Genomic DNA, 14,749 nt, shown 5'->3' with positions numbered 1-14,749 from the left:
TTTGTCTTTTAAAGCAGCCGTCAATTAGAATTGATTTTCGTAAAACAACTATTTTGTTCGCTACAAGCCCACAATTGCATCAACAAAATGTTGTCTGCACAAAATTAATAAAAGAATAGCAAAACCTTTCCAGAACAAGAACCGTGCTGGCTGTTAATAACAGTGCGGCCGAATGTTATGGCTGCCACAATATGCACACACTCGATATATTTTTTTATGGCTTGCAATAAGAAATCGTAGTTGCACATGCCCTTACTCAAATCGAGTACTTTTTCATTCAATCATTAGGCTTAAGTTCGACTACTCACATATACAAGTATAAACATATGTGTGTACATTATTTTTTTTATTTCGGCATCGAATTCATTTGAAACAGAACTTGCTCGCAGTTTCTTTCTCTCTTTCAATCGTGTCGGAGGCAAGCACGCGAATACGAAACTCAACGGAAAGAGAACGGCCATTTTGACGCACGCATCGTGCGATTACAAAATAAATACATATACAGAGCAACACTTCCCAAAAATTATTGCACAAAATTTGACTAGTAAATTAACAACAACAAAAAAAAAAGCATAAAACGCAGTTCAAAATAACGCCCACACGTTTGGGTTTGTTCTTTTTGTGAAACGTATTCATAGTGTCCGGATTTTAGTTTGAAGAACGCAGCGGCGTTTCCTTTGTGAACAAACCACGCGCTAAATTGTCTGTAATTGTTCAAATGAAGCTTTAACGAGGACAACGCTGCAAAAGAACAACAAGAAATACGCCAAAATGCTCGAATCACCCAAGTTTATTGAGAATGATTTGTACGATGGCAGCCGCATGTTTACCTGGTTGGCCGATGCCGTTGGGCTGTCTGTTGATTTGGTAAGTTTTTCTTTTGTTGCCCCCCTACCCCCCCCGACGCACAAACCATACAGTAGCCAGTGTGCGTGCGTGTGTGTGTGTGTACTTCTAAACACATACACATATCTATTGAGTAATGCAACATCGATGCTTTGTACATGGAACAAACCAGTATATCCACATTGTTCCACGAGCGCCCAGGATTGTCTCACCCTGTGCTTTGGCCCTGTCAAAAGTGCGTGAAGTGAAGGCTAAACGCCGGCTGCATATTTTGATTTTAAGGTTAACTGGCGTCCCCCGCAACAACATGTCAATGTGGTGAGCATTGCATAAAGTTTTTGACAGCTGATGTACCGTTAAACGAGTTAATTTTGCGCTTTCAACTGTCATTCAAATTGCCGCCAATGCACACAAACAAACACACAGAGAATTTGGCTGTTTTCTAATTGGCCGTTTAGCAAAACATTTGATTTGCTGTTTACCTTTTCTGTTCTACTTTCGCGTATTGCGCTCTATCACGCTGTCATTAACCTCTGTCGATTGTTTGTGTTGTGTGAAATCATATACACACGCAATTAATGTGCATATAAATTAGAGCTGGGCGCGTGTCGTGCTTTCTTACGTGACACGAGCACGTATCTCGTCTTGACAAGACAAGTCTAACGTTCGTGTTCAAGTATTGCATATGCCTGACACATGCCCACCTCTAATACATGTAAATGTTTTTTTTTTTATTTATACAATTTGATAGAGGCAGCTATTATTAGTTGATTAGTTGGCACGTGTATTTTTAAATTGTGCATCAGTTAATAAAATTGTGTAATTGAATGATTTCGTTGCGAATTAATCACAACACTTGAAGAAGCACAGCCAATTGACTAAACAGCTGAGACTGCAATAGCGACACGTTTAACTCACGCTCCCCCCCTCTCTCTCTCTCTCTGTCTTCCTCTCGCACACACGCAAGCGCGCGCGTTTCGCATTTGCATAAATGAAACCGTGAGAACGAGAACGCAATATGTAAAGAGAGCAAAGAGAATGTGATAGATATGTATGTATGTGTGTTAAGTACTTATGAGCTCGGCTTACACTCACAGAAGGTTGTTAAATCCGTTTCGAGTGGCGCTTAGCAGGCCCGCTAATCTAATGCGAGCACGTGTGCTTGTGCTTGTGTGCAGGTACTGACAATTGGCTAACATGTTACAACAACAAATTTGACTTTTTTTTGGATGATCTAATCCCATATGTCGTCAGCCGTCCGATTCAAGTAAAATGTGAGAGCATGCACGGTTTGTTGCGTTCTTTTTTGATTTTTGTTTTGTTTTGTATTTACTTTTGCATAAAAAAATACAAATTTTAAACGTTTTTGTTTGTAAACAAAGATGAGCAACAGCTGAGAGAGTGAATGACTCAGATATACATATGTATGTATGTATGTACGTAGCCGCAGACATGGCTCACGGGCACAGGGTGTTTCAGTTTCTTGAAACGCGCTATAAACAATTGATTGGCTCACTCGCAATTTTTACTATTTTTGTTTTACGTGTGACACATTTCATTTCGCAGGAAGGTCGTTGTTTTTCTTTGTATGCGCGCGCGTGTATATATGTATGTGTGTGTGTGTGTGTGTGGGTGGTCCGATGTGGCGTGACGTGCTTTAGCGCTGTCTGGTGTAATCGAAAAATCGCTGTATACCAGTTTTATCATTAGCACCAAAAATATTTGGTCAACTATTTAAGTTTTGCCATATAACTGGCGCGGAAGGCCAAAACCCAGCACGCAAATACACATACACACACAATATTTCTGCCTAAACTGCAAATTGGCCAATTGTTGCACTGAAATAAATATTTGTATGAGCAGTGTTAATTAACGAACCAGCAAAACCAGCTAACAGCCGGCAAGCTTGCGTTCTTCTGAACTTTAGAACACCCACGCCAATGCTCTCTTTTTACTTTTGCATTGTTCATTTGTGCGTCGCACTAAAATGCAAAGGCAAGTGCGCAGCAAAAGTACCGTACCTGAACCTGAACCAGAACTAGTTCACGTGCGCAACAGCTGTATATTGTGGAGATGCGTACCAACCAGTTGCGCTTCAATAGAAGAGAGCGCGCGCACACGAGTGAGAGCGGCCGTTAACAATGGCAATAACGGAAATTCTCTCAGTTGCCATTTCTCTGCTCGTGTGAATATGCATAAATTAAATGTATTTAATAATTGTGTGACCTTGAGCTTTGCATACAGCTTGAACTTGTTTGTTATTTGCGCCTTGCCCAGCTGCCAATCGCCAACTGTTGCTGCCATATGGCGCCACTTATAATTAGTAAATATTTTGTTTGGCTTATGTAAATTGGAGAATGTTTTAATAACCTAGCGCACCGGTAAATCAATTACTCGATAGTGTCATCACCAACAAGTATCGCGAATCGAAAGTGTAACGAGTTCATGGTCTTACAAGCTCTGCTCTCTTCCTCTTATCTGCCTGTGTGTACCCAAAAAGTGTTTAGCCTTTTTTTTTTGTTTTTTGTTTTTATCACACGTACACGTAAAGAATATTTGCTGTTGGTTTTATTGTTTTGTATTTATTTATAGTCATCACGCCACATTTTCGTATGCTGATATTTGGCGATTTTTTTAATTTATTTTTTTGCCCGCCTCTCACAAAGTCCATTGCGTGTGGCAAAGAACAAACCAGGGGGGTGCCGAATTTAATTAAATGATTTATGGCTTGCTTTCATTTTATTTATTTATTCTGTTCTGTTTTGCGGTGCACCAACAGCAACAACAAGAAGTCATTAACACGCCAAGTGATTGATTAATGCGTTTTATTGGCAACGGCTAGAACAGATTCTAAGCTTAAAATTGCATCGAAAGAGCTTTAATTTCCCGTAAAGTTGGGTTGAACAATGCAATGAAAGTGAATGGGAGAAGAATGAGCCGAGCTGTTGCCTATAGATGAGCAATATTTTTATTTTACAGTCACGGGCGCAAACTGTGACAGTTACTTTTCAAATACTTTATTAACATGTTGGCTATAATTCATGAGAATTGCGTAGAAGGGCGCTGCTTAAAATTAAGTTTTGACGAGCTGGTTGGGCTATAAAGTACAAAAACTAGGCCGGCATTTCTCGAGCTTAGTTTTTAGCTTTATATTTATGTATTTTTATTTATTTACATTTATATATATTATATTTTTCTACTAATGTGGCCGTATTTAGCACTTGTTTCGCTGCTCGCCGCACCGACTGCTTGCTTCAGCGCAATTCCATGCTCAGTTGAATCATCTTACCTTGAGCACATGTATAGAGACCTGTTTTTTGGGTCTATCCCGGCAGCGAGAGCGCCTCGTGTGATGTAAGCTTCTGGCCTGAGGGCCCCTTGCCTCCTCCTCCTAGAAGCAGTTTTCAAACAAAGGCCTTGGCTTAGCTCAGCCAACTGACAGACAACTTCCTTCCGTGTACTTGTTTTTCTACTATGCTATGCCTAAGGTTTGTTGATTATTGAATGCGCACTTGAATGTACATTACTTTGATCTATTAAGTTATATTCCCTTTCGTTGGTCTTGCAGTTGGTTTGCTTAGTTTTGTTAAACACGCTTGTGAGCTTGTTTCTTGTGGATACTATCTTGGGTTTCGGCGCAAAACTGGTTAATCAACATTCGTTGTGTGCATTTGCAACAGCATTTCAACATTGCAGATTCCCGATACCAAGATTGATGGATAGCTATGCTCTGTGCTTGGGCAGATGACATTGTCCGGCAAAAGAAAAGAAAAAAAAAAACAAAAACCAAAATGTACAAATTCCTATTGCAAGCTTGGCAAATCACAACCGTGTGGCCTATCTGAATGCGTCAATTGCGTAGAACTTATCTTTATGACGCACAAATGGTGCCTATATCAGGCCACGTTGACAAAATGTGAGAATATCTGATGAAATTAAATCAACAGACTTCAGTTTTTAAGAAGTCTAAAGTCTAAGAGTCGAAGGATTGTTGGGTTGCCTAAACGGCAGTGCCTTAGACTCTGCGAAACCAGCTCTAACTAGCGTCTGTTCTAACTTAAATACCTTTTATTTCAACTTGGCGTATATACCTAATCGAAGCACACCCTTATGGGACGGCAGCTTCCACATTTTCAATGGACACCATCTCTAAGCAATAGGGGGGAGCGTTAGTTGTAAGCACAGAAGTGCTTAGAGATACATGCAAATGTTGTTTCATTATCTACATTTAAATTGTATTGTCAATATGGGAAACATTTGTGCGCCCAATTAGCCAAATTGTTTGGTAAAGCACTTGAGTTGAAGCTGCACAAACAAATGGGCATTGGGTATAAAAGAGAGTACTGTAGCTTCGGCTGCAACAATTAAGTTCGGAAGCGATAAAGTAACACACTTCAGTTAGTTATCCTTTCGAGCAGAGCAGAGCAGAGTCTTAGATGAAATCTTGTAAGTGATACTTATTCCCGCAGCCAGTCACGCCCTTACGCATGTCCTTTTCCAGTAAACGTTCTACTTGTGGGCTTAGTGACAATTGCCGCAGTTGCCGTAGCCGTCACGAGTGCCGACCAAAGATTGCGGCCCAGTTGCAATAGCCTGGCCAACGGTGCCCTTCTAACTGATCCGGCCAGGTGTGCCGGCTATTATGTTTGCACGCGCGGCAGAGCTGTGCATCACACCTGTCGCCTGGGACAGTATTATGACGAGGCAAGCCAGTCCTGTAAATTGGCCAGTTTGGTCCACTGCATCAATTTAAGGGGCTTGGCGCTGCGTGTTGCTCTTGATTTGGATGCGGGTGACCACGAGCCCTGCTCAACAACACCTCCCCCATGCGAGACAACCACGCCAAAGGCTCCGTGTGATATAGAGCCACCGCCCTCGCCGCCTATCACCACAACATGTGCCCCACCAGCAACACCACCACCAACAACTCCTTGTGAGACAGCACCTCCAACACCTCCACCCACAACAACTCCTTGTGAAACAGCACCACCACCTACAAAAACGACAACAACAAGCGCACCACCACCACCACCTACAACAACGACAACAACAAGCACACCACCTCCACCCACAATAACTCCTTGTGAAACAGCACCACCACCTACAACAACGACAACAACAAGCACACCATCTCCACCCACAACAACTCCTTGTGAAACAGCACCACCACCTACAACAACGTCAACAACAAGCGCACCAGCACCACCACCTACAACAACGACAACAACAAGCGCACCACCTCCACCCACAACAACTCCTTGTGAAACCGCACCACCCCCTACAACAACAACAAGCGTCCCATCTCCACCAATAACAACTCCTTGTGAAACAGCACCACCACCTACAACAACGACAACAACAAGCGCACCACCACCACCTACAACAACGACAACAACAAGCGCACCACCTCCACCCACAACAACTCCTTGTGAAACCGCACCACCACCTACAACAACATCGAGCGCCCCATCTCCACCCATAACAACTCCTTGTGAAACCGCACCACCACCTACAACAACGTCAACAACAAGCGCACCGCCACCACCTACAACAACGACAACAACAAGCACACCACCTCCACCCACAACAACTCCTTGTGAAACCGCACCACCCCCTACAACAACAACAAGCGTCCCATCTCCACCAATAACAACTCCTTGTGAAACAGCACCACCACCTACAACAACGACAACAACAAGCGCACCACCACCACCTACAACAACGACAACAACAAGCGCACCACCACCACCTACAACAACGACAACAACAGGCGCCCCACCTCCACCCACAACAACTCCATGTGAAACAGCACCACCACCTTTAACAACGACAACAACAAGCGCACCACCTCCACCCACAACAACTCCTTGTGAAACAGCACCACCACCTACAACAACGACAACAACAAGCGCACCCCCGCCACCTACAACTCCTTGTGAAACAGCACCACCACCTACAACAACGACAGCCACAAGCGCACCGCCACCACCTACAACAACGACAACAACAAGCGCACCACCTCCACCCACAACAACTCCTTGTGAAACAGCACCACCACCTACAACTACGTCAACAACAAGCGCACCACCACCACCACCTACAACAACGACAACAACAAGCGCACCACCTCCACCCACAACAACTCCTTGTGAAACCGCACCACCCCCTTCAACAACAACAAGCGCCCCATCTCCACCAATAACAACTCCTTGTGAAACAGCACCACCACCTACAACAACGACAACAACAAGCGCACCACCACCACCTACAACAACGACAACAACATGCGCACCACCTCCACCCACAACAACTCCTTGTGAAACCGCACCACCACCTACAACAACATCGAGCGCCCCATCTCCACCCATAACAACTCCTTGTGAAACCGCACCACCACCTACAACAACGTCAACAACAAGCGCACCGCCACCACCTACAACAACGACAACAACAAGCACACCACCTCCACCCACAACAACTCCTTGTGAAACAGCACCACAACCTACAGCAACGACAACAACAAGCGCACCACCACCACCTACAACAACGACAGCAACAACAACAAGCGCCCCACCTCCACCCACAACAACTCCTTGTGAAACAGCACCACAACCTACAACAACGGCGACAAGTGCACCACCCGCAACGTCGACAAGTGCACCACTCGCAACGACGCCAAGTGAAACTATAACTACAACAAAGCAACCCTGTCGTCGTCCAACTACAACAGCACCATGTGCAGCACCACCGGCAATACCCACAACAACTCCCTGTGAGACTGCCCCACCACCGACAACTCCCTGTGAGACTGACCCACCACCGACAACTCCCTGTGAGACTGCTCCACCACCGACAACTCCCTGTGAGACTGCCCCACCAACGACAACTCCGTGTGAGCCATCTACAACCACACCGTGTGCTCCACCAACCACCACACCTTGTGAAGAAGAAGTTGCAAAAGAAGTTAAAAAATCTATTGTCAATCGTCTGCTAAGTCTCATCAGCTCCTCCAGCGACGACTGTCAGAACAGAGCCGACGGCGTTTTCCTGCAGGACTCGAAGCATTGCCGCCGGTTCTACCAGTGCAACGGCGGTGTTCGCGTGGTGCGACGCTGCAAGGCGGGCAGCTGGTTCGATATCGAGGCAGGCAAATGTCGCCGTCGCAACTTGGTGCTCAACTGTGCCGCGCAGCGTAATTGAGCAACGATAAAGTCGAGCAGACAGACCAAGGCAAATCTCTCCATTAACTGACTATATAATACACCTAGCCAAGATAGAAATTAATTCAAATAAATCGCAGCTTATACATACATATCCTCACTTTTTTGGAACTAGTTCCGAATTTCTAAATACTGTGTACATATGTGATGTATACGCTAGTTTAAATGGAATAGCTTTTTTATTCGTGTTCGGATCACTCGTTCGCCAAGTGGTTCACTCGCTTTACTCGTTCGCCAAGTGGTTCACTCGTTTCACTTGTTCGCCAAGTGGTTTACTGGCTTTACTCGTTCGCCAAGTGGTTCACTCGCTTTACTTGTTCGCCAAGTGGTTCACTCGCTTTACTCGTTCGCCAAGTGGCTCACTCGCTTTACTCGTTCGCCAAGTGGTTCACTCGCCTTACTCGTTCGCCAAGTGGTTCACTCGCTTAACTCGTTCGTTCTGTTTGGAGTAGTTCTTTGATCCTAGTTTAATTTTTCAAGTGGTTCAGCTACAAGTAACTTATCGATTATTATTATCTGTGCTTTATACAATATGCTTGTCCCATTTATTTCTCAACTGAACGATAACCCTCAAGGTTATCTGTTATATTAACTCACTTTTGTTTTATAGGCGAATATTGTTGTGTTATTGTGATGCCTTGTCAGAATATTCTGCTAAGGTTAATATCTTACAGCTGTATTCTTTATACCATCAGAAACCTATCTATTATACATATATGACCTGACCTTAAACTACTCTCTTTTTACTAAAGTTTCGTAAGAGTTATAGCTGTTAAATTCCACTAAGAAAAGTCATTCATTCATTTTAAATATATATATATATATCTATATATATATATATATACAAATTGCTTTGTTTTCTTATAAATTTCTTTGTTCTGTCGCTGTAAATACTTGAAATGAGTTCATATTCCTCTGATTATGCGCTCTGTGATTGATAAGCGTACATTAACATACTTATATATTATTCGCACTGATTTCAACTGTGGCAGACAATAATAGCTAAAAGATAAGGTCTAGTTTGACAGTCGCAAGCTGATAACAAAAGCACATCCGCCTTGGAAGGCTTAACACTGGGCCGGTGGGTGTGGGGCTTAAAGAATGGCCAAGCCTTGACAATGAAATATCGCTGTGTCCCCAAATTTTTGGTGCACAATTATCAATGGGTTTATTTGTCGGGGCCTTACGCTATCAGCAGCGCTCACAGAATGATATCGAAACGCACGCAGAGAAATGAATATGAGCGTTAACAATTTCTTTATCGATCGCTCTATAGGGGAGCCGTTCAGTCTTTCAGTCCTTATCAACACTATTTTTTATCTACGGTACAGCTTACGTGGTACGTAATATCTGTATTGAAAGCATTTCTGGAAAAAATTCCATTTCGTAAACAAATACATATAAAACGTTACGTGATATTCGTTACGTATCAGCCGTTACGTAATATCCGTTACGTAACATCCGTTACGTGATATCCGCAACGTAACATTCGTTACGTAACATCCGTTATGTGACATAGATTACGTAGCATCCGTTATGTGACGTACATTACGTAATATCCGTTATTGGACATCCGTTACGTGACATTCGTAACGTAACGTAGTTTTCCTTCAAATATTATTGTAACTGAGCTGTTTCTTGTTCTCCACAAATTCAATCTTCAATTCAACATAACTTAGAATTTAAAATTCTTCCATCTTCCAACATTCGACAATTCATGTTTAAAAAGTCGTGTAATTTTTCATAGAGTCCATAAATTAGCAATCTATTTTAATTAGACCCTATTTGAACGGCAGACGTCGACTGTTGGCAAGGTGCACGCTTGAGAAATTCGAGCACTTGCAATTGTCAGTGTACATATACATATATATCTATATACTATATAGAACAGGCGCATCTGGCCGACATAGAAATATATAATAGAGATCTGTGCTGTATGCATCATTTGCATAGAATATGTCAAACGATGGCCAAGGCCACGGTCAGTCATCAAGCTCTGCAGCTGTACATTGATCAGGTCGCGTGATACCCGATTTCCGATCATGTTCACGTCAACCGTACACTATATATTTGATATACTTATATATATGGCATTTGTAGCCGCAATTGTAAAAGCTTCAATGGGCCGAATTACACAACAAAACAAGTTATGGGCTCTGTGTCTAGTATTAACCTATTAAATATATAGTATGTCGTAGAACTTGTAAGATATCTTCAATAGAATTCTAGTATTCAGTTAAATAAGCCAGCTTGAGCACATGTGATTAGTATTCAAATCGATTTAGAAGTCGCCTGGGATAACCATTTTCTACTTATATTGATTTCCAATGAATTTTCACATAGAACACAGATTAAATGAAAAGTAAATTATATAAACGTACTTCAGCAATTTTTCACTTATGTCGGAGGAATTTTTCAAAATTCCATATGAGTTTTTAGTTCTTTCTAGCTTTTATGGCTTGTTCTGTTAATCATCAATCATTTAATTAGCCTGTCAATCAATCAGTATTTTATGGTAATGTTTTACGGTTGTGTGAAATACATTGCCAATGAATTTTCAATAGAATCTTTGAAAATGAGCTTTCACCAATTTTCCACTCCTGGGTTTGATCAGTCAGTCAGTCAGTCAGACAGTCTGTCAATCAATCAGTTGTCAGCCTAATGAATACATCTCTCCTTTATATAACAGTTGTACTGTGCGTTGATCATCAATCAGCCAGTTAGTCTGTCAGTCATTCGATCAGTCAGTTTTTCTATTCCTTTATCTTCTTATCATCAATCAGCCAGTTAGTCTGTCAATCATTCGATCAATCAGTTATTCCCAATTATGCTCATAAAATATGCCATTTATTTCCTCCTCCTTTATCTTAATTTATCCTTTACTTGTACATTACTGCGCGTTGGCCATCAATCAGTAGCTAGATGGTCAATCAATCAATCAATTAATATTTTTTAAAGTCAGCTAAGTTTTGACAATATGATGCCTATTTCTTTCCCTTATCTTACGGTTTGTTCTGAGCATTGATCATCAGTCAGCCAGTCTGTCAATCACTCAATCAATCAATCAGTAAATTTCTTAATCAAATGTTTTCTTTCATATTTTTATCTAACATTCTTGTTTTTTTTTATTTGCAGGTCAACTTTTTAGTCTGCCAAATATCGGCACTCTTCCTGGCCTCGCTCTTCCGCTCGTGGCTGCATCCATCGAAGGTCTCCTATGAGGTGCGACACGCTTTCGCCATGTCCTTGGGCCTGGCCTTTGGCTACTTTTGCTTTGGCCAGCAGGCCATACACATTGCCGGTTTGCCGGCCTTATGCTATATCGTGATACGCACACAGGATCCGCGCATTGTGCAGAGGTGGGTGGCGAAAATGATGACTCCCAACGAAGAGCTTAAAACTCATCTGTTGTTTCTTTTGCAGAAGCGTCTTGCTGGTGGCCATGGGCTACCTGTTGTGCGTGCACCTGATGCGTCAGATCTACGATTACGGTTCCTATGCACTGGACATAACCGGGCCGCTGATGATCATCACGCAGAAGGTGACCAGCCTGGCATTTAGCATACACGACGGCTTTGTGCGCCAGGATGAGGTGAGCGATTAATTGATTGATTGTCTAAAGTGCAATCAGTTGCTAATGCTTTTCATTTGTCTCATTGCCGCAGGACTTGACAAGGGCGCAGCAATATCATGCGATTAGAAAAATGCCATCCGCATTGGAGTATTTCTCGTATGTGTGGCACTTTCAGAGCCTTATGGCCGGCCCGTTGGTCTTTTACAAGGACTACATTGAGTTTGTAGAGGGCTACAATCTATTGAAGCGTCCGGCGAGCAATGTAAGTGGACCACACAGATGTGCGCACAGTCTCTGCAATGATTATGTGGCTGCAGTGATTGCATTAGCCAAGCCCGGCGGCGGCGGCGGCGGCGGCGGGTTGGGCCACTGTCTGCCATCTGCTCTTGTCTGGTCGTCGTTGTCTGCCGTCTGACTCATCAATTTCAATTTTGCAGCTCTCTCATTACACTTGAAATTGACTCTCGATTCTGTTCTTGCTTTGCATTGCTTTTCAGGCCAGTCTGGACAATGGCAAGTCGGAGCTGGTGGTGGAGCCGTCGCCAACGAAAACCGTGATACGCAAGGTGCTCGGCAGCATGGTGTGCGCCTTCATATTTATGAAGTTTGTCAAAATCTATCCAGTCAAGAATATGAAAGAGGATGACTTTATCAATGACACAAGCATACCCTATAAGTTTTGGTATGCCATGATGGCAACCACCTGTATACGCTTTAAGTATTATCATGCCTGGCTACTCGCCGATGCCATATGCAATAATTCGGGCTTGGGTTTCACCGGCTACGACAAGGATGGCAATGCCAAATGGGATCTAATATCCAACATAAATGTGCTGTCATTTGAGGTAAGCGGAGCATCGATTACGCTCAACTTATATTTGAGAGCAGGCACAAATTATATATAGATTTATTGATACTCTGTCCACTTACAGTTTGCCTCGAATATGCGCGATGCCATCAACAATTGGAACTGCGGCACGAATCGCTGGCTCCGTACGCTCGTCTATGAGCGTGTGCCCAAGCAGTATGGCACATTGTTGACGTTCGCCTTGAGCGCCGTTTGGCATGGCTTCTATCCTGGCTACTATTTGACCTTTGCCACGGGTGCCTTAATGGTAACAGCGGCGCGGACAGCGCGTCGCATGCTCCGCTATCGCTTCCAGAGCACACAATTTACGCGCATGTTCTACGACATTCTAACCATCATCACCACACGCATCGTGATGGGCTACACCACATTCCCATTTGTTCTGCTTGAATTTATGGTTAGTTGTTAACCGATTAATATGCTTGTACTTTTATTAAGCTGTTGTTACTTTTCGTTATTGCAGGGCAGCATCAAATTGTACCTGAGATTTTGTTTGTGCCTTCATATTATTTCATTAGTGACCATATTTATTTTACCACGATTCATACGCGGCGAGCAGCGTCCGAATAGAAGTGCCGCCGGCACGAATCTTACGGCTAATATAAGCGATATTGCTACTGGAACAACAACAGCAGCAGCAGCTGCTGCTGCTGACGATCCGTTGGCCGTGGACAACAACACGCACGATCTCAATGTTGAGGAGGAGCAGGCGGTTCTCAGTGAGCCCGCTAAACGTAATGACACATTGACACAGCAACAACAACAACAACAACAACAACAGCACATGTCGAGTCAGCCACAGAATAATAAAATACTCCAACCACGCCCACAGCAGCAACAGCCGCAGCAGCACAAACAGCAGAAGCAACCCCTGAGCCCCAAGCCACATCCACAGGAAACAAGCGCTCGCGACGCGGTTAGCGTGCCGCACGATCAGTGCGAAATGGATCAGTTGTCCAGCAAGCTGAAGGAGAAGATCGAAGCGGAAACCAAAAATATTGAGGAATTTATTGATAAGACTGTCACCGAAACTGTCAGCGGCATCGTTGAGTTCAAGAACGATCTGATGCGCGACATTGAGTTTCCCAAACTAAAGCTAGCCGCCGGCACAGTCAGTAGCGGTGCCGCCAATCTGGTGGACGCCGCTGCAGCTGGTCTGCGCAAGCGCAACATATCCGCCGCACATGGCCAACATGACAACAACATCAGCTCCAACAGCTCCACGGGCGGCCCACTGTCCGAGGAGGAGAACAGCGGCGCCTTTCTGAAGAAGGAGATCGATGTTATAAATGCGGTGGTGCAGCAGGCGAACGTATTGCCTGCGGTGCTGAGCAATGGCCATGCCAAATAGAGAACCGGAGCGGGGGGTGGCCGGTAGAAACCAAATGAGAAAGAAGAAAAAGGTAGCTGCAACAACAACTGGACAATTGAGACACGGCTGGGATTGACGCGGATGGGAGGTTTGGTAGGGAAATGACACGGAGAAGCAGGTGCTGTGGGCTAACAGCTTAAACACACGCACACACACACGCACACGGCACACACGCACACACACACACGGCACACGGCACACACACTCACACGCACACAAAACTGCAAAACGGAACAAAGCAACAAAACATGAAACAAACATTTTCCAAACATGTTTCAGTTGCAATTTTATTTGTTTATACATATATAAATTCCAATAAGTAGAGTTTACAAATTGTATGATTTTTTATACCATGCACAATTTTGATAAAAAAAAAAAAACAAAATAGCCAAAATATAATAGATAATTAAAATAAATGCAATTGGAGAAGCGTATATCGAACGAGGCTGCAAACTAACTTCCGAGCTTGGATTCAGATTCTTGCAATAGAATGGTGCAATTAATTATACAGTAAATCTTTTATATTTGTATATTTTTATTATTATTGTAATTCAATTTACTTTGTTCAGGTTCTGCTGTACTTCGGCTGATACCGCTTTTAAGTTCGGTTCTTGGTTTAATTAGAAATCGGAATTCCGGGTTCGAACCGGTTTTGCAGTCTTGATATCGAACGATTCACACAAAACTCATGCGTATGCATATATTATTGTGAGCGACTGTAAATACGTATTGAGCAACATTTATGTACTATATATTAAATTCTAGATGTGTGATGTATATAATTTGTTGTTAAACGTAATGTATGCATGTTTGTTAAGAACGTCAATACACTTTTGTATGTATTTAAGAATTCTTCCAATATGTACAAT

At 43.2% G+C, this 14,749-nt stretch overlaps 2 protein-coding genes across 4 annotated transcripts; both read left to right on the top strand.

Moving 5' to 3' along the window:
* Positions 1–303: 303 nt before the first annotated feature.
* Positions 304–14,084, top strand: LOC115762524 (lysophospholipid acyltransferase 1). Of its 3 annotated transcripts, none has more exons than XM_030704785.1 (8): positions 304–867; positions 11,202–11,425; positions 11,490–11,658; positions 11,732–11,902; positions 12,138–12,485; positions 12,573–12,905; positions 12,972–13,242; positions 13,344–13,514. In XM_030704785.1, exons 1-8 carry the CDS (start codon positions 772–774, stop codon positions 13,427–13,429), a joined length of 1,698 nt encoding a protein of 565 aa, XP_030560645.1. In that variant the 5' UTR covers positions 304–771; the 3' UTR covers positions 13,430–13,514. The 3 variants fall into 3 exon arrangements, with proteins under 3 accessions (XP_030560645.1, XP_030560644.1, XP_030560643.1); XM_030704784.1 differs by having other exon boundaries at positions 13,341–13,514; XM_030704783.1 differs by having other exon boundaries at positions 12,972–14,084.
* LOC115762522 (mucin-2-like) lies at positions 5,221–8,182 on the top strand. Its single transcript, XM_030704782.1, has 2 exons — positions 5,221–5,292; positions 5,348–8,182. Exons 1-2 carry the CDS (start codon positions 5,283–5,285, stop codon positions 8,044–8,046), a joined length of 2,709 nt encoding a protein of 902 aa, XP_030560642.1. The 5' UTR covers positions 5,221–5,282; the 3' UTR covers positions 8,047–8,182.
* Positions 14,085–14,749: the final 665 nt, after the last annotated feature.

Source organism: Drosophila novamexicana, unplaced genomic scaffold (genome assembly GCF_003285875.2).
Source record: "Drosophila novamexicana strain 15010-1031.04,08,12 unplaced genomic scaffold, DnovRS2.1 tig00000564-arrow-pilon, whole genome shotgun sequence".
Taxonomy (NCBI): domain Eukaryota; kingdom Metazoa; phylum Arthropoda; class Insecta; order Diptera; family Drosophilidae; genus Drosophila; species Drosophila novamexicana.
This window is presented reverse-complemented; position numbering and strand designations above follow the sequence as displayed.